Here is an 18829-nt window from a genome sequence, read left to right on the forward strand (position 1 = left end):
AGTGACGCTTACGCATGCCAATGTAGCACTTGCTTTAAATTCATTAAATAAAAATGGGGGAGATGTAGAGAAATGGGACAAAAGCAGGTTGCTGTAATAAACATAAGAGAAAAATGCTGAAGTAACCAGGACTTGTGGATGTGCTGAAGGAGCCGAGTACACGATAAGGAGTTAAAAAACAGCGGTTGTGTACTGTCAGGCAGAGTATGGACAGTGCATGATCAGCAACCTCATCGGCTGACCTGGCGTGTGATATGGCTACGGATTGGGCAGAAGTAGAACAGAGAACCTCGTGCAAATAGCTGCCTGGTTGGGATAGAAAGTTCACAGGAACTAACATCCGGGTACATGACAGTTTGCACAAAGCCATGTTCACCTGGAACCACCTAACGCTTCTGGCGTCTCAAGAATCACCTCCTTCTCATCATTCCGTGTTTGCTATCCTGTCTGCAAAAGGCCCTGCAGAGGATGGTAAACACGGCATTTTTGGTAGAAAAACAAAAAGGGGGAAGATGTGGGAATCGGCTGGGCCACGGGCGGCCTTGACGGTCTTGATGGAATAGAGCCATATTTTGAGTTAATTATTTTCTGCACCTGTGGTTGAAAAACAGGAGGAAAGGAATGAAGAAACAGGATGGGAAAATCCAACTCCTTGATAAGCGTGAAGATCGTGTGAACGGACGCATGATGACCAATCAGAAGAACAAAGGAGCTACATGCCAAAAGACCCTGAACAATGAGACTCTGGGGGTTGACAAGGAGATATAAAAATGTTATGATTAACCATTGAAGTGCTTCTGCTGCTGCTTCTGCTTTACTTTTGCTTGCTTTGTGACTGCCGTGACATTGTGGCGTGCTGCCACATAGGGTGTTACAAGAGCCCTCATCACTGTGTGGGTTTTGTTCCACGTGGCAGTGCCACCATTTAAAGCAGGACAGCAATAAACAGAGTGGCAAATGCTCCCTGTTAACCCCCACCTTTCCCACCAGGGAAAGGGAAAAAGAAGGAAAAGTGAGAGAGACTTACAAATTGGAAATGACAAAAAAAAACCCAAACAAACAGCATTATTACCATGGCTCTCGCACGTTCCAGGACTTACTGGTTGCTGAAGGAGTTGGTCCTGATCATTCCTGCAGCCCCTCTCTTGCCAAATACATAATTCAGATAAGAGAAGAACTTTGGGATCCTTCCAGGCATGAGCACTGGTGTCTTTATAAGCCAGTTTCTGAGGGCAATATTTTTCAGATCACTTTGAGATTAATTCCTTCATGAGTTGTAAGGTTTACATGCATCTAGATCTTCTCAGGTCAATCTGAAAATGATTAGCCTGAGTGCCCAAGGGTTTGTGTGGCAGCTGCAAGGCTTTCGTGACCACTGGAGTGCCACACACTGAGGCAGCACGGCTCAGCAGAGGGGCACTCTGCTGCAGTCTGTTGTGGCACTGGAGGAAGAGAGCATCTGTGTCTCATCTCCTTGAATGTTGGGATGAAGATTCAACTGCATTTTAAGAGGTCTTGAGAGTCTTAGGAGAGAATTGGGGTAGGGATACTGAATTACTGTTATCCTTACTTAGAGACAATAACAAACATAGCTGTTTTAACATGGCTGAAGCAAAAAGGGCCCTTAGGCTCCTGTATCTTCTCAAGTCATCCTGCTCCAATGCTACTGGAAGTGTGACTTCCACCCACCCTTGTTGCTGTAGCTACAAGTAATAGCACAAGAAGACGATGTAGTGAGAGAGAGCGTAGAAGCTGCAGCACTTCCAAAGCCTGGAGTCAGACCTTCTTGTTGGTGTGGCAGGCTGAAGGACACAGGTAGATGCCAGCAGCTAGTCCGGCACACACAGAAGGCATACTGAAAGATGTGTCACTACCAGTATATTCACTGCAGCATGTAAGGAAACAAAGGACTTTTAGAAGGGTATTGCAAGCATATAGAAGTATTATATGAACATGCAATATAAACATTTTGTTCCCATATGTACCCAGATTAGCCAATAATAGCCAAAGTGTTACTTTGTAAATCATGTTTGTTTACACTCACATATTGAAGTAGCGGCAGAGGCTTGCAACATTACTGTAGGTACTGAAGGAGGATATTGTTTCCTATGTTATTGGGAAAGAAGCAAGAAGGGCTTCCCTCCTGCCTCCCCACTGCAGAGTTCCTAGAGATTTGAGCCCTCTGTGCTGCTAACATTGAACAAAATATTTGTATTAGAAGGAGACGGTTTGTGTTCCAACTTCAGAAGAAAAATCTGTTTGCCATCAGACTACTGCACAAAGCAAAGGTAGGCGACTGAGAACAAGTGGAAAACAGAAATGCTACAGCTGTGAGAAATTGCTTAACAACAAAGGATGAGGAAAGTCAAACAGGCTGAGAACAATAACTTAAAATGAGTGCAGGGGACCAGCAGCACTGAAATGAGAAGCAGATATGGACAGAGAGGGAGGGTGGGGGAGAAGATCAGATGGAGAGTCTACCTGAAAATACAAACTTGACCCCCTTGGTTGTTTCCCTCTTCACTGAGGGTGAGTGAAGGCTGAGTTCTGTCTGTTGGTTAAAAAAAGATACAGTTCTTGTTTCCTGGTTGAGGCTTATCTTTAAAATAGGAATTAGTTGGCTAAGACAGAGTGAGCGGGGCTAGTACAAAGCACTGATGACAACAGTATTTGTCCTTTTAGCATGGCATAGGGTTTTTTAGCTGCATCAGCAACTTCTAGTAGGCTATCCTTGTTAGTTATTTTGGAGTCTTCTCCTAGCATAGCCTAGCTGTGAGAGAGACAGTTCACTGTACCCATACTGTGAGTTTTACTGTACCGAACACACATTTTGCTTCTTGTGTGTAGTTACTTTGTGCCACTTGTCACCTAAAGGGGTCTGGGCATTGACTTGATTTGGTAAGTGTAACTAAATGTTCTTTGCAAATGTAATCATGTGTTTTGTGACATAATAATTTTAAGTCTCACTTCTAGTGGACACCTGTACTCTTTCCAAAATCTTCTGTCACGACTTATGCTCTCAGTGCTAAACTTTGGACACGGAAATCATAGAAGCTGAAATAACTGTGATATAATGCAGGAAGCCAAAAGCAGTCAGGCAAGTGGCAAATAGACTCTTGGGAAAACATCTTTCTTTCTTGCATATTCCTCTGCTAAGGGAGGAGAACAGAGAATGAGAAAGAAAGCAAGCAGAAGTTCTCCCCAGGATGTTGGTTCTCAGCGCACTTTTGTGAACAGAATTCTCTTTAACCTTAGGCACAGATAAGCTCGGCAGTGTGGGAAACAGCTTTGGCCCTGTTCTTGGTATCTTTCCAGCATGGTAAAAGCTGCTAATGAGTGGCAAATTTGGACCTTGCTGAGGTTACTTGCATCCTAAACTCATCAGTAAACAAAATGGTAGCTCAGTACAAACTAGTAAATAAACGTAACGAATAACTGAGACCCCGTGAAAGATTATGTTATCTGGAATGGCTGTTGGATTTGTTAGCAATGTAGAACCTATCAAGCCTAGTGACTTGTGTTTCAAGTATAAAGACCTGAGCTTTTTGGAAGCTCAAGTTTTCTTATGGCGTAGAATCCAATAAAAGCATCAGATCTATTCAACAGCAATTGAACAGTTTTCAGAGAATAAGGTCACTGTGATGTTTTCAGAATGAAATAAGACAGAGAATGTTAGTGTCTGGGAGAGACTTAGCTAACCTTGCTGGTGCAAAGAATACAAATGAATATCTTGTCCATATTTTGGGAATATTAGTTTCAGATTGCCCAATGCACCATGTTTTGGTAAGGCAATCCCAAGGCAGAAGAAATAAGAGTCAGTAGCATGAGAATTGAATTGGATTACTTTTTTTTTTGTTTTTTCTCTTGCTGTGCCTCTTTGTTGAGGGCAGAGTTGGGCTTTTTGATGGCACATGGGACCCTAACTTTTCATTTGAAGTTCAAGAAAACTTTGCTCAGCTGGCAATTAAGTTTAAAACTAAACTCTATATGCATAAAACCTGGGAGTGCTATTAGAAACTGTTGTACCAGAAAATCTTCCAAATGAGTTGTAATATTTTCACACTCAGTGAAGTTTAAAGTGCTAACTCAAAGATATTCTGATTAGATTTCAGCAATTGCATTTTGTTTGTAGTTTGTGACCATCGACATTGAGGGGTGGGGGTTAGTCCTGGAGGTAGGCTGGACGTTCTACTTTATTCAAGCACTGAATTTGGGAGTTTGGGAGTACCTGGACTACAGTGAATCATCCCTAGAAGGAGATATCATCCATAGGATGTGCCATTCCAGTGTGCTGCACTGCCTCAGAAAACCTTAAAAGAAGATGTGATTAGTTTGATGATGGTGATGATGATGATGATAGATCTGATGAACAAGTCCTACTAGTTGCATTTGTTCTCTTCTGACCTTCTTCCTTAACCTTTGGGATATTGACACTGAATTTGAAGTTTCATTTTTAGTAAAACTTAACCTGTGTATGGAAAATTTTTCCTCTGACAGCTGTCATGTTCTCTTCCTCTTTTACTTTCTCTTTCCTACCCATTCCTTTTCATTGCTTTTCCTTTCTGAATTAAGTCACTTCATTAAGTCACTTAATGCAGGGATGCTGTCTTACTAGGGCAACCAAACACCCCTGCCAGGACACTACCAACTGACATGCTGTAAGTCAGCCAAACTTTCAATCTCCAGGCAGATGTTTTAAGAATCAAGTGGAAATTCGATTCCAAAAAAGAGGAAGAGTGTTAGTAAAAACATAGTACTAGGTACAGTTTATTATCTCAGACCTCCAGTTCAGCTGAGAGTCAGTTCACTGCAGTAACAGACTTATAAATGGTGATGAGATTCATCCCAATGCCCCACTTCACAGACTCACTGTTATTCCTCAGAGACAGCAGCCCTCTTTTACGCTATAGTGTCACCCAAAAACATACTTTTCCAATGCTAAGGACTCGCCTCTTCTTTGTTTGGGGCTAGGAATGGGTTTCTTTTTAGGCAGAGGATCTTACCCTTGCCTCACTCTCTCCAGCACACCCCAAGCCTAGACATTAAAGTAACAAACCACAGACCTCTAGAACTGAGACCCTAATTGTAGGCTAACCCACAGGCATTAAAACAATCGGAATGCATCACAAGGCAAACTACTCGGGCAGAAGACTATCAGTTTAAGCCATGGTTGAAGGGGGTTTACCTTAGAGGAAGCTGAGCCTGGGTGAACTATAGGAACCAGGGTATGGCCCATCCCTGTTTCTGCCAAGAGACATCTGCCGAAACTTTGCCCAGGGTCTACTTGCCTGTCCTGTGCACTGGCTGGTCCACCTGGGAGATGGTCAACCACCCACATATTTGTGCGTGTGCACTTACAGACACTGAGCATGGTTCTTTGGTGCCCAGCACCCAGATGCTGAGGATGCTCGGACCCTACATGGTTTTGCCGTACTGGGCATCAAGATCTGTTCTACTGAGAAGCTGGTCTAGCCTGAGGTTCACCAGCTGGTCAAAAACACAGGTTCGGAATGGGGGCCACAGTCCCACAGAAGAAATATGATTTAATAGAGTGTAGGACAGACTCCAGTGATAAAACAAGATGCTCAGGCCAGCAAGGATACCCACCATTCCTTACATGCCACCGAACCCTTTTCTCCCTTTACTTTCCATTTTCCCATGCTTGTTCCTCCCCTGATTCCTCCCTTTCCCTTTCCTATGTCTGTTCCCCTAAATATCCCATACGAAGTTTCATACAATTCCTAGGTTCTGCTCTGTGCCATACCCAAATTCTCCTCCCTCTTCATCCCACCTTAAGTCTCACACTGCTATAGGCCATCATTGCTGTTAAGCTTTATGACATTGCCAGGAGAGAGAGTTGCCCTCAGTAAGTCACTGTGGTGGGCTTTGCTGAGCAGGAAGAGGAGTGGGAACAGTTTGTGTTAGGATTGCTGCCTCCCATCTGATCTGCCAAGATCAGTTGTTGGAACTGAAATGCATATTGAACTAAGTACAAGGAGACACGTGTAGCAGAGAGGATATCATGGTGTCACATGTCACCATAAGCTTGTTCCTGGTAGGGGTGAACTCGCTCCTGGGCACTGGAAAAAGAGGAGGCATTACTTGGTCTGGGCAAAGCAGAGGTCAAGGCAAGGCCTGCAACCTACTCTGACTTCCATCACCTCAGACATGTCTGAACGCAGGGAGCCACGAGCCTCCCTTGGTGCTGTTGTGTTGGGTTGGGTTAGGCAAAACATGTCCCAAGGACATAGTGCTTGAATGGGCTCTCAGAAATCGCACTAGCTCTGGACAGATGCAAAAGAAATAGCTTGTAGCCAAAAAAGGCAGATGCCAACAGAAGAAACAGAAGTGATTTTGGACAACTGCAAAATTGGATTATGAAGCTGGTGCCTTTCTTAGGCCAGCAGACATGAGCAAGGTTAAAATTCAGATAGGAGGGAAGGGTGTCTCACAAAGTTAGGGGCATGTTAGCCCATGGAGTGCATGAAGGAAGCTGAGCAAAAAGGTAATGCCTTGCTGAAAGCGAGGGAACAGACATAGAAAATTAATTTTGCACTTCCAAAAACTGCAAGCTCTGTGGACTACTGTGCATGGAAAGAAGCAGCGCAGCTGAGGTGGCATGCGAGGCTCTCAAGGACACAGATGTAGTAATCCAGGACTACTAGCTTCTGGCTCTGACAAAGGAAAGGTTAAGAGGCCATTGTGGACTGTCCGGACATGCCATGGATAGAAAACCATCTTGGAATATGTCATCAGGCACCTGTAAGCTTGGAAGGACTTTGTCCCTAGCAGGACATAGGGGAAGTGAGGTGCACAACAAATGTCACCAGAGCATCTGTCCCCGGGTACTGAGCATCAACCAGGACTGTCAGCTCAGGGTAGTGCAGAAAACAAGAGTCTCAAACTGGAGATGCAAAGCTCTCAGCCTCTGGCGACAAGAGGAAAATGACCAGCATGCACATTTAAGTGTCTTCCGTACTGATGGAAGGAGGTTGGACCTCAAGTGGAGGGAAATGGGAGGACCTGAGCATGCATGGAAGAGAATGACCATGGAATAAATGTGGATGGAGAGGAATAAGGGTGATCTGTGGGGAAATGAGGAAACCTTACAATGTGTGGAGGGAAAGGGGACAAACCTAAGGGCACAAGAGGCTCACCTGCACCCGCTACTGCACTCAGAAACCTCCTTTCCTGCCCCCCAACACTCCTTCACCGCTCCAGTGTCCCCTTTGCTGCACCCAAGCCCCCGAAACACCTCACTGCCGCTCGGTACCCGGTAACCCTGCCGGGCACCCAAACACCCCCTCCCCTTCCCGAACAACGCCCGAGATCTCCCCGGCTCGCACCCACCCCCCGCCCCGCCCCGGTCCCGCCCCTCCCCGCCGCAGCCGCCGCTGGGTCCGGGCCTGGGGAGGCGGTGGGCCGGGGGGGCCGCGCAGGGGCGGGCGCCGGGGCCATGCTGGGCAAGGACTACATGCTGGCCATCGTCCTCGTCAACTGCGACGGTCAGCCGCGCTCCGGGGGCCGGGTTGTGGGTCCGGGGCGGGTCCGGGCCGGGGGCCGGGGGCCGGGGGTCGGGGGCCGGGGCCGGGGGCCGGGGGCCGGGGGCCGAGGGCCGGGAGCTGGGGGTCGCGGCCGGGGCCCGGCCGCTGCCGGTGCCGGTGCCCGTGGGCTCTGGCGGCAGCCGCCGCCCCGGCGCTGTCCGCGGTGCTGAGGGGGCCCGCGGCGGCCTGTGCCGTGCCGCCTCTCGCCGCCTCCCCGAACCTCCCAAGGTCGCGGGGGGCACCCCCGGCTGCGACCGCCCCGGGGCGCGGCGGCCGAGCGGTGGGCCGCGGGGAGGAGCACCCAGGAGGGTAGTGCCGAGCCCTGCGGATTCTGGGCTGCGTTCCCAGGAGCAAAGCTCACGGCTGTGCTGCACCACCGGCTCGTTTCCGTGACCTCCCCAGGGCCTGGGGTGCAGGCAGGAGGGGGTGAATCTACCCCCTCCTACCTGCCAACCCTCCAAGGGTGTTCTTCCTCCTCCCCAACCCCTCTCCCCAGCCAAGCCGGGAAGAAGATGGTCTGGGGTATCCTGAGGTGCTGGCGGAGGGCTGGTGACTGCGTGCCGGCAGGGGGAGCTGTGGGCTGGCGGCCCTGGGCCCTGCCTGGCCACCCTCTCCTGGCAGGCCCCAGGCTGCCTGTGCTCTGTGCCCCTTCTAGGATCACTTCATCCCTCTGGGCACCAACGAGGCAGCTGCCTGCACTGATTGCTTGCCTGAGGTCTGCCACTACCGCAGCCTCTCTGGCATCGCGCCAAGCCTTCCATCGCCATGCTTCTCTCCTGGGCCAAGTGCCCAGCTGTGCGCCCAGAGGCCACTGCAGGACCCTTTCGCTGCTACTTTCTCAGGGCGCCCTGCAGCAGGGGGACCTTGTCCCCCACCTCACTTCACACTCTCCTTCTGCACAGACAACCTCTGGAGTGACCAGAGCCTGGGGACAGACCCTGACCTTCCCCCAGGCTGGAGGAAAATCCATGACTCTATGGGGACCTATTACTGGCATGTGCCAACTGGCACGACGCAGTGGCAGCACCCCACATGCACCACCAGCCCAGGAGGGCACCTGGAGCCTGATGGAGAGGAGATACTCCAGGGAATGGTAGGGAATGTGGGCAGGGGTTGAGGGCTGGTGTTGGATCTCACCCCCTGGCAGAAGCCTGCTGACGGGCCCTCTGAGCATCACTGGTCCAGCCTCACCTTGGAGCAGGCCTGTCTCTGTCACCTCAAAGTCCTGTTCAGCCCATTCCTGGCCAGGGTTAAGCCCCTTGAAAGGCTCCAGCAAGCCTTGTGTTGGCCTCATCCTGGCTATATGGAATGCCCACGGGCTGAGGTGCTTCTTCCTGGAAGGGAGGTCTCCTACCTGGTGCCTCCTGACAGCCATGTTTGGCTGCCCTCACTGCTTTCCTCTTGTCTCCCAGGACCACCAGGCCCCCACGGCAAAGCACTCGGCAAAGGACAGGCCCATTCCCAGCCCCATGGCTTCGCTGTCCCGGAGGTAGGGCTGCCCATGTGCTCTGCTGGCTTGTAGGGCACCATTGAGTCTTGACCACCTTTGGGGTGCTGGGCCCCCAGCCAGAACCACCCCACACATTGGAGCCAGCAGGACCACACTGGTTACCTCTATGGGATGCCTCCCAACTGGTGGCAAGGGGGGGGGTCTGCTAGTGCCAGGGCATCCTGGCGCATCCCTGGGTACCCCAGGTCCATGATGCTGAGTGGGATCCATCCCCTCACCGCCCCATCACTCCACAGAACCTCGCTGCACTGGCATGGAGATGACTTCCAGCACAGCGCAGAGCCCGGTTCCAAGGTACCACACATAGGGGTTTCACAGTGGCATTGTGGGCTGGGCTGGCAGAGGAGGGGGAGGCAGCATCTGACATGGACTGCAATAGGAGCAAGAGCAGAGGTAGCCACGCTGGTACAGCGAGGGGCGTGGGTGGGGGGAGTGGCTGTGCTGGCTGAAGTCCCATGTGTCTCTGCTCAGTGCTTTGCTGTGCGCTCACTGGGCTGGGTAGAGATCCCCGAGGAGGACCTGGCACCTGGCAAGAGCAGCATTGCCGTCAACAACTGCATCCAGCAGCTCTCCAACAGCAAGGGCCAGGGCTCTGCAGAGAACCGGGGCGAGGTGAGAGCCTGAGATTGTGCTGCTAGGCAGGGTCCCACCCCGGGGCCACTGTTGCTGAGGCTGGCTGCCCCCACCAATGGGGACTGTGCCTAGCAGTGGCCAGGGACCACTGCCCATGGCACAGTCAGCTCTCTCCACATAAGGCATCCATGCAGTGGTCACAAGTGTGGGGCAGGTGGGTCTGACTGGGCTGTCCCTTGGGGCAGTGCTGGGGTGCCTGGATGGGTTGTCCTCAGGCATGGGAATGGTAGCTGGCGAGGCCTGTGGGGGGACATGGGGCTGTCCCCACACTTGGGGCTGAGTAGGCTGGAGGGATGGGGGTGTCCCTATACATGGGCTGGGTGCTGGGGATGCCCAGACCATCTGCCAAGCTGAGGGAGCCTTTGACACTCTGCAGGGCCAGGACCTGGTGATGATCCTGAAGAAGGACACCATGAGTCTGGTGGACCCCCTCGACCACAGCCTCATCCACTGCCAGCCCATCCTTAACATCCGCGTCTGGGGCGTTGGCTGCAACAACGGCAGGTGCTGGGGACCAGCGCAGAGCCAAAGGCTGGGGGGTGGCTCTGTCTGCTGTGGAGGAAAGGCACCCCAGCAGTAACTTGTCCCCTCTCCTCTGTCCTCGACTGCCACTGTGGCTGCAGGGACAGGTAAGGGGGCCTGGAGCTGGGGGAAGTGTGGCGAGGGGGGGACTTCTTCTGCTGGGGTCTCACTGGCTTACTCGTGCCCTTGCAGAGACTTTGCCTTTGTGGCCAGTGACAAGGACACCTGTGTCCTCAAGTGTCACGTCTTCCACTGCAACGTGCCCGCCAAGGGTATCGCCAAAGCCCTGCATGAGATGTGCTCCAAGGTGAGATGCAGGGGCCCTGGCAAGTACGGGCATGGCTCAGGGTTCTCAGGGATGAGGGGAGGCACTGGGACCCCATCTCTTGCAGATCATGGCTGAGCAAGCTGTAGCAAGCAGTGGGCTGCCATGCACTGCCACATTGGAGCCTGCGTCCACCGAGGACCTGCCGCTGCAAGGTACTGTCCCCCTAGCACTGCCGGCTGCTCCTCCTGCCCAGTCCACCCTTGGGCAGCAGGATGCCCAGCAGCCAGAGACCTTTGGCCTGCCTGGCTGTGTCCCCTGGGACCTTGGGGATGGGGGGGTACAACAAGGGGACACGGGCGGATTGCCCTCACCTCTCCTGTCCTGGCAGTGGATATACTGGAAGCGGTGAGGCAGTCGATGCAGACCTATGAGGCGTTGTACATAGGCAGCCTGCCCGTGCCCAGGGCTATGGGTAAGCGCCACTGGCCCCGCCGCAGCTGGGGGTGCCTGTGAACCCCCCACTGTGGGGCAGCTGAGCAGCCATGCCCCAGCACCGGGCAGTCCCTGCTTGTGGGGCTGACTGGCAGCACCCTGGCTGCACCCTGCCCACAGCTGGGGCAGGGGCCGATGGGATGGGCTCTCTCGCTCCTCAGGGATGGATGTGCTGAACGAGGCCATTGAGAAGCTGACGAGGGGCCCTGGGCGGGAGCGCTGGACACCGTCCCTCATCCGCGTGTCTGACACGGCCATGAGGGTGCACCCTGTGCAGGTGGGGAGGGGGATGGTGGGCTCCAGCAGAAGCAGGAACACCGCTGCCAGTGGGGTGGGACGTGCAGCCCCCATGGGGGGCCCAGCCTCCCGGCAGAGGGGACCTGGCGGGGGTGGCAGGGCTGCCTGGGGTGTGGCCAGAGGTGGATGGGCCCACGGGATCCCCGCAGGAGGACGAGGAGGCGGCGCACATCTGGGAGTGCCAGGTGCGGTACGTAACCTTCCTGGGGGTGGGCCGGGATGCCCACACCTTTGCACTCATCGTCGACACGGGGCGGCGCTTCCAGTGCTCAGCCTTCTGGTGTGAGCCCGACGCCGGCACCATCTCGGAGGCAGTACAGGCAGCCTGCATGGTGAGTGGGAGTGGGGCGTACCCCAACCCCCTCAGCTTCCCAGCCCTCCGGGAACACCCAGAGGAGGAGGCAAGGGCTGGTGACAAGGGAGGGCAAAGCTGGGGGCCTGGGCAGGATGCCCAGCCCTGGGGAGGGCAGCAGGAGGGAGCTGACCCCGCGGTGCCATGTCCAACGCAGAGCCATGCTGCGTTCAGTTGTGTCCAACCCCACAGCAATGCCGTGTTGTGACCCACCCCATGGCCACCCCATGTTGTGTGTGACGCCGTGACCACGCTGTGTTGTGTCCCATCCTATGGTGATGCTGTGTTGTGTGTGAGCCCGTGGCCACACCATGCTGTGTCTGACCCCACGGCGCTATCGTGTTGTTGTGTCTCACCCCACAGCCACGCCATGTTCTGTCCAGCCCCACAGTGACACTGTGTCGCGTCCCACCTCATGGCCCCCCTCTGTCCCTCATGTCCCCGCAGGTGCAGTACCAGAAGTGCCTGGTGGCCGCTGCACCAGGGGCGAAGGGTGCGACAGGCCGGGGCCGGGGGGACACGGCCAGCGGGGCGGCGGGGGCCGGTGCCCTCAAGCGGGGCCTCTTCTCCTTCCTGGAGGCCTTCCGCCTCCGGCGGGCCCTCCTGCACACGCCGTAGGGGGCCGGGGGCCGGGGCCGGGGCCGAAGTCGCTCTCCCCGGCTGCCGGCCCCAACCCCGGCCCCCCTCTCCCCGGCGGTGCGGGGCGACAGGAAGCTCCGCCCCCTCCAGCCCCGCCCCGTCCTGCCCCGCCCCATCGGACGGAAGGGGCCAGGGCCGGGGCCGGGCGTGACGTGGCGGGATGGCGGAGCTCTACGTGAAACCGGGTGAGGGGACGCGGGTCGCGTCTGGGGGGAACTTCCGGTGCGGCGGGGAGAGGGCGGGGCGAGCTGGGGGGTCGGGGCGCCGTGTCCGGGGAGGGGGAGCCCCGTCCTGGCGCAGGAGCCCGGGATCCCGTGTCGGGGGGGGGGTCGGGGGGTCTTCACGTGTTCTCGCCCCCAGGGTCTCACCGTGTCCTTTGCTGTCACAGGGAACCAGGAGCGCGGCTGGAACGATCCCCCCCAGTTCTCCTACGGGCTGCAGGCGCAGGCTGGGGGTGCCAGGAGAACCCCGCTCACCCGCAGGGCCCCCCCTCCGCCCGCGGGGGCCCCCCCAGGTCAGCACCCGCAAAGCCCCCCGGCCCACCTTGCTGCACCCCTGCCCAGCCGGAGTCTGCTCCGAGGGAGCCGGGGCCCAGCGCAGCCCCCGGGCTGGTGGCGCCGCAGGGGCCTCCCCTCCCCTCCGCGGCTTCGGGTTCCTCTTCGGGAACCGCAGCCCGGCCGGGGCGCTGGGTCTGGCTCCCCCCGCTCCATCGCGGTGGCTGTGCGGGAGCGGAGCCGGGCTCGTTTGATGGCGGCGACGAGCGTGCGGGTCCCGGCGCCCGGCTGGCACCCCTGCGGCTGAGGCCGGGCTGACGGGGCTCCCCGCCGGCGCCTCTTCCCTGCAGGTGCTGCTCCGGACCCGGCCGGCGCCCCTGCTGCCCCCGCCGCGCCGCCCCCCCGAGCGCTGGGGCCGCCCCCCCTCGGGCCCCCCAGCCCTGCCCCGCGGGCGGAGCGCGGGCGGCCCGGCGCTGCGGCGGGGCCCGAGGAGCAGCGCGACGTCCCCGCCGACGCCGTCCTGGCCCCGCTGAGGGAGGCCCTCGGCGCCTGCCGCCCCGCCGTGCAGGTGAGGCCCCAGCCCCTTCCTCCCCCGCTGCCCCCGACGCCGCCGCGGCAGCACCCGGGGGACCGGGCAGGGGCAGCAGCCCGGGGGGCAAGGAGAGCCAGCCCTGCCCCGGGGGCTTCCCAGAGCTGCCGCTCATCTCCGCTGCCAGAAACAAGTGTGCGACGACATCGGGCGGCGGCTGGTGGTGCTGGGGGATGCGTGGGCTCAGGGGAAGCTGTCGACACCGGTGAGGAAGAGGATGAGCCTGCTGGTGCGAGGTGAAGGGGCAAGGGGGCTGCAGCTGGGCCAGCGCCAGGCTGTTGGGCAGGGGGCACCAGGGGAAGGGTGACCTGATGCCACTGATGGGTTCACTTTTTCTTGCAGAGCTCCAGCAGCAGCAGTGGGATGCAGCTGACGAGATCCACCGCTCGCTCATGGTGGACCATGTGAATGAGGTGAGCCAGTGGCTGGTGGGAGTCAAGCGCCTGATTGCCGAGATGAGGAGCCTGCCTGCTCTGAAGCCGGCCGCAGCAACGGATGGCAGCGCCGAGGCTGGGCCTGCCTAGGAGGATCCCTGATGCCAGGGCCAGCGCTGTGGACTGTGAGCAGGAGAAGGACCCCACTGCCCAAAGGAGTCTGGGCACCTCCTCCACCTCCCAGTCCTCGTCCAGGAAAATGGGATTTTAATCATTATGACATTTTAGTGGCAATTCACTACATGATGTTTAATAAACAGCACTAACCTGCCCCTGGCCGCAGCCTGCCCTGGGGTTCTGGCACTGGATGGGTCCTGGATCTCTCTGGTGAGCAGCAGGAGACAGGACTGCTGGGCAAGGCCACAGCACCTTCAGGCTTGGTCAAGGGGCTCTAGCAGGATGTTCCCAGCCCACAAGACATGAAGAGAAGGAATGACCCTGGCAGCACCCCCAGCATCACCCAGGTTGCATGGGCAGCCACGCATTTCCCTGCTGCACCGGGGCCCCCTCTGGCCTTGCCTGTGGCCTACAGCATCAGGCACATGGCCCAGCTCTTCTGCAGGAGGAGACAACCCTGAGGAGTTCTTGGCTGGTGGGGGAGGCTGATATGCTGCCAGCCCAGAGCAGCCTGGCAGGGCCAGGGTTTGTGCTGCAGCTACAGCCTGTGCTCCCATCTGTGCTCTTGCCCATCTTGTCAGAGCTCAGACTCAAGTCTGGGACCAAAGAGACCTGGGTGGCCTCAGGAACAAGGGAGAAACATCACTGTGCTAGTGATTCCCACCAGGTCAGGTAAGCCCAGGGTCTTAACGTTTACCCTGGACAGCAAGCAGACTGCACTGTGCTGTTCGCTCCCGCGCCTGCAGGAAGGCCTCACCAGCTGCCCCTGCCCAAGTCTGGGAGCAGATCCTGAGGTCCTGCATTCTCCACCCCCAGCCTGCAGGGTCTAGGTGCAGGAGGGAGAGATTCCCTGCACCCTCAAAGAGCTCCTGATGCTGTTTGCTGTCTCTTAGCTCCCCTCCCCGGGGCTCTGGGGACCCAGCTGAGCCCGAACATAGAGATGGACCACGTCAGCACAGGGGTTTCATGGTGTTTATTGATCAAGCATAAGGTCCTAGGCAATTGCACCAGACAGTTGTGCTAGAGCCTGAGGTGTCACACGTCCATCCCCAGCATGAGAGAGGGCTGCAGCCAGCTGGTCATGGTGCCAGCACCTCCATGAGGCCCAGGAACAGGCCCTGCCATGGCCTGGAGACAGGGAGCTGGAAACTCAGATGTCCATCTCAAACTGGTCTTGATCTGCAAGTGTACGGAGGGATACAGGGCTAGGGTTAGGATGGGGCTGCCTTGGGAGAAACATGCAGGCAAGGGGGACAGGAGGCAGAACTGGAGCTGAGCCAGGATCTTCCCTTGCCCCTGCGGCCAGGTGGGAGGCCCATGCCCAATGCAGCGTGTAGGCAGGGGCTGTGTGCCTGGGCTGCTCACCTGACATGGCTTCTTCGCTCTCATTCCGCTCCTTGAGCTCCTCCAGCTTGACGAGGCTGGACGGGGCCAGGGATGTGACACCGGGGGTCTGGGGCAGGCAGCAGGGAGGGGTCCTGGCCACGGGTGAATTCTTGCACTCCAGCAGGAACTTGCGGTCGTAGATGATGCGGGTACCTGCCAAAAGCAGGGGGCTGTCAGGCACTGCCAGCCCCTGGCTGCCCCCCATCTCCGAGCACCACAGCCTGAGCCCAGAGCAGGGGGTGGGACCCAGCACTTGGCCACTGCTCCAGGGCACGGCTGGCTCTGGATCCATTGTGGGGCTTCCCACATGGCAGACTATGACACCCGTCCTGCCCAGCAGCTCTTCCTCACATTGTTCCTCCCCTTGAAGCTCCTGGAGCTCTGCCACAGCACACCATCGGGGAGTTCAGCCTCGACGCAGGTACCCCGTGGTAGCTAACACCACAGCCACCCCTGCGCTGCCTGGAAGGCAGGGCCAGCCCTGGGGCTCTCGGCACACAGCCCAATCCCAACGGCCAGGCAGCACGCAGGTCCCCAGCAGTGGCTGGTTCAGGGCTGGCTCCCTGCACCTATCAAACAGCAACAGCTGGGTGCCCCTCCAACTGGCACCAGGGGCAGCTGTACCCAGGGACCCACTCCCTTTGGCTCCACCAGTGACCCACCCTGCTGTGCCCTGCATGAGGGCAATGTGCTGGGTTTGATGGGACACCTCCTCCAGTGCACCAGCCTGCGGGGTGTACAGCCCCAGGGCAGTGCCCACCCGTGGCAGGCGCTGCCTTGCCCTGCACACCAAACGCCTGCCAGCCATCCCCAAGGTCGCGCCAGCATGCGTGCCATGTCTGCTGCCCTGTGCCAGGTCCAGGCCTGCCTCTCCCAGCCCAGCTGTGCCTGCAGCCGAGCACGGGTTCCCTGCCAGGCTCTGGCAGCGGGCGCAGTGGCAAGCTCGGAGCTCCTGCACGGGCCAGGTCCTTCCTGGCACCACAAACAAGTTACACAACCTGCAGCAGCCCCTTTAGCCCCAGGCCTGGCTCCCCAGCCCCAGATAAGCTTATCGGGTGTACACAATGGAGCCAGCACCCACAGGGTGGGTGCCTGCTGCTCAACTGAAACATGCCCAGCTCAGGGATGGGGCACATGCTACCCCAAGGACAGACATCAAAGAAAAGGACCTGCTTGACAGCTGAACCGGGAGCTTTGATGGGGTTGGAAGAGGGGCAAGAGGGCAGGCCTAGGGTAGCTGTGCTGCCCAGTACCTTACTGCAGGGCTGGTGGACTCGGGTGGGAGCAGACTTATTGAGCTAGCCCCCTGCGTGTCCCCTAGCTCCAGCCAGCCATGCCCAGGCATGAGCTACCCCAGAGTGACCCCGTGGCACTGCCAGCAGCCCGGTCCCTGGCAGCGCAAGCGCCAGGCACTGCCGCTGCCTGCTCCCCCTGGTACCATGGGGCAACGATGGCCCTAACCTCTACCAGTATCTTCCTACAAAGCTTTGGGGTTCCCTCTTCCACTCCAGCTCTGGGCTGTCAGGGAAGCAACCACCCCATGGGCCTGCATGGATCTGGTGCCCAGAGCAGGTGCCCATACTCTGAGAGACCAAGCTGTGAGATGCAGAGCCCAGCAAGGGATTTGCTTAGGAAGGAGCTGCCTAAATCAGGGAGGGATGGGGTGGCTGAAGCCACCGTTCCTTTCAAGGGACAACCCCATCCATCCCCAGGTCTTACCCCCCGGTGTGGTGGAATAGATGGTGCCACCCAACATGGAGCTGTAGCCCTCTGGGACAGGGCGATGGTGGCTCCCTGGGATGGGGCAGGAGAGGGTGGCTGTGCCTGTCGCACCCATGGAGGCCATGTGGTGGTGGGGTGGCAGGGCAGTAGGCTCCTCTCCTGCCCTGCAACTCATCCCAAGAGCAAAAGCCTATTTGCACTGCAACACCACTTGCTTTCAACACAATTACTGTTAACAGGAGTGTTTCTCCTTTGGCATTTGCACTATCAGTGGGGTAGCAGCAGTTCCATGTTTTTTGCATTTCTTCCTCAAATACTAGGAAAAAATATCTGAATATATCATCCAGTAGTGTTTCTGAGGTTTGCCTGCAGTACTCTGATATTGCTTGTGCAGTTTGGGTTTTCAGTACTCCTTCCTCAAGCTTTTCCTGTGGACACTCTGCTGCTGCATGAAAGAATTTGTCTGGAGCAGGTGGAGGAAGGTAGAGAAGTGTCTACCTGGTCCAAGAAACCACCAAAAGTGGTCGATTAGCTTGGACACCACGTGCACTGTAGTTACCTGCTTGAGTAATGGATCAAAAGTTCAGTGCAGTTACTACATCGCCACTGAGCAAAAGTAGAAACAAGCATAGTCCAAGTGCAAAAAGTGGAGAACTTCTGCACCTGGGCAGAGAATAAACATCTCCAGCAGTATGCAAAAATCCCCTTCTTCCTCATGGAAAGGACTTGAGGAGCTCTTACCAGATTTAAAGGGTTACAAGAAGCTTAGAATTGAATATATCATGTTTCTCTAGTGGGAAGTGGTCTCTGCTTTCCTAAGATCTGCTTCTAGGCAGCTGGTCGCAGCGAGTCAGGTGAGGAAACCCTGCACTTACCTACGAGCTACCTATGTACCTTCTGCAAATTAAGATGCCATCAGTTGCCACATTCTCAACTCAGCCCCTGAACAAAACCTGATCTGTCAAGGCAACCCACCTGGAAATAGTGTGCTAGAAGCAGCAGAACTAATCCAGAAGAAAAAAAAAAAATGCACAACTGTGCTCACATGCAAGAAAAAAAAAAAAATGCTAACAACTGGCTGGAGGAAGGACTCGGCAGACCTCGTATTGCAGACAACTGCGGATCAAAACCCTCCCCCAAACCCTGACTGCATCCACGTGCTCATTACGTGACCTTAACAAGATGCATCACTGGGCACGGCAGCAGCTACCAATGACAACAACATACAGCCTCTTCCAAAATTCTCACACACAACCTATAAATACTGTTCGCCTTTTATTGAATATTCAGGTAAATATTTCACATTAATACAGGCTACATAAAGTAGAGCCACTATACGACATGAAATTTACTCAGCTTTTCCTTTTATGTAAACAATTATACATGTGTTTACCACCCTAAAAGGTTGAAATCATGTAATCAACTAGTTCTCTGCTGCATACAAGGAGCATTTAGTAGTGTTTGGCCAAAAGCACTAGCTTAGTCTGATTTTTAAGTTCAAAATGGCTAAACTAACTGGAGAACAGAATCACTTTGTGTAAGTAAATCAATTTGTTCTTTTACAATGGGCAATCAATTTTCCATTCTTACAGCCCACAGAAAATTGCTTAGTTAGGCACATTTAAAAAATCCCCAGGGTTCTTCAAGATCATAAAGATTCCCGAACAAGGCTAAAAATGGATAGACCCCCCCTTAAATCAGTTGACGTACTTGAGATGCATGTTTCCAATGTGAGGTGCCCAGGTGCCAGGCCAAATCTACAGCAAGAAATAAAAAGACAAGTCTATTACGAAAACAAATAAAGGTTCCTTTAACAGAGCGTTTAACCAC

General features: G+C 55.8%; 3 protein-coding genes across 16 annotated transcripts in view; 2 read left to right on the forward strand and 1 right to left on the reverse strand.

Annotated features, from left to right (window-relative positions):
- Nucleotides 1-7369: 7369 nt before the first annotated feature.
- APBB3 (amyloid beta precursor protein binding family B member 3) lies at nucleotides 7370-12249 on the forward strand. Its single transcript, XM_075442169.1, is given in 13 exon segments — nucleotides 7370-7505; nucleotides 8447-8637; nucleotides 8957-9033; nucleotides 9291-9348; nucleotides 9526-9666; nucleotides 10064-10191; nucleotides 10311-10316; nucleotides 10402-10516; nucleotides 10602-10689; nucleotides 10866-10949; nucleotides 11131-11261; nucleotides 11263-11598; nucleotides 12066-12249. Coding segments are annotated over 13 exon segments (1575 nt in total). The 5' UTR covers nucleotides 7370-7456; the 3' UTR covers nucleotides 12237-12249.
- A 38-nt stretch (nucleotides 12250-12287) lies between these two features.
- On the forward strand, nucleotides 12288-14080 carry SRA1 (steroid receptor RNA activator 1). Of its 2 annotated transcripts, none has more exons than XM_075442168.1 (5): nucleotides 12288-12442; nucleotides 12646-12771; nucleotides 13102-13319; nucleotides 13443-13576; nucleotides 13683-13796. In XM_075442168.1, exons 1-5 carry the CDS (start codon nucleotides 12418-12420, stop codon nucleotides 13711-13713), a joined length of 534 nt encoding a protein of 177 aa, XP_075298283.1. In that variant the 5' UTR covers nucleotides 12288-12417; the 3' UTR covers nucleotides 13714-13796. The 2 variants fall into 2 exon arrangements, with proteins under 2 accessions (XP_075298283.1, XP_075298282.1); XM_075442167.1 differs by having other exon boundaries at nucleotides 12304-12442; nucleotides 13468-13576; nucleotides 13683-14080.
- Nucleotides 14081-14854: 774 nt separating this feature from the next.
- ANKHD1 (ankyrin repeat and KH domain containing 1) overlaps nucleotides 14855-18829 on the reverse strand; it is a 120426-nt gene continuing 116451 nt past the window's right edge. For 9 of the 13 annotated variants that reach the window (XM_075442241.1, XM_075442253.1, XM_075442252.1 and 6 more), the window contains 3 exons: nucleotides 18710-18756; nucleotides 15257-15430; nucleotides 14984-15070 (listed from right to left, as the gene is read on the reverse strand). In XM_075442241.1, coding sequence (XP_075298356.1) covers nucleotides 15277-15430; nucleotides 18710-18756 — 201 coding nt within the window. In that variant the 3' untranslated portion in view covers nucleotides 14984-15070; nucleotides 15257-15276. Of the gene's footprint in view, nucleotides 15071-15256; nucleotides 15431-18261; nucleotides 18757-18829 lie in introns of those variants that run through there. The other 4 variants (XM_075442251.1, XM_075442250.1, XM_075442249.1 and 1 more) reach the window with 2 other exon arrangements.

The sequence above is a fragment of the Opisthocomus hoazin genome, chromosome 23 (assembly GCF_030867145.1).
Source record: "Opisthocomus hoazin isolate bOpiHoa1 chromosome 23, bOpiHoa1.hap1, whole genome shotgun sequence".
Lineage (NCBI taxonomy): Eukaryota > Metazoa > Chordata > Aves > Opisthocomiformes > Opisthocomidae > Opisthocomus > Opisthocomus hoazin.

Excerpts from the sequence above, each read along its gene's own strand:
- SRA1 (XM_075442167.1), top strand. The coding sequence starts at position 12,418 with ATGGCGGAGCTCTACGTGAAACCGG. Across the intron at positions 12,772-13,101 it reads GCCCGCGGGGGCCCCCCCAG|GTGCTGCTCCGGACCCGGCC; the intron begins GTCAGCACCCGC and ends TCTTCCCTGCAG. Across the intron at positions 13,577-13,682 it reads GATGAGCCTGCTGGTGCGAG|AGCTCCAGCAGCAGCAGTGG; the intron begins GTGAAGGGGCAA and ends TTTTTCTTGCAG.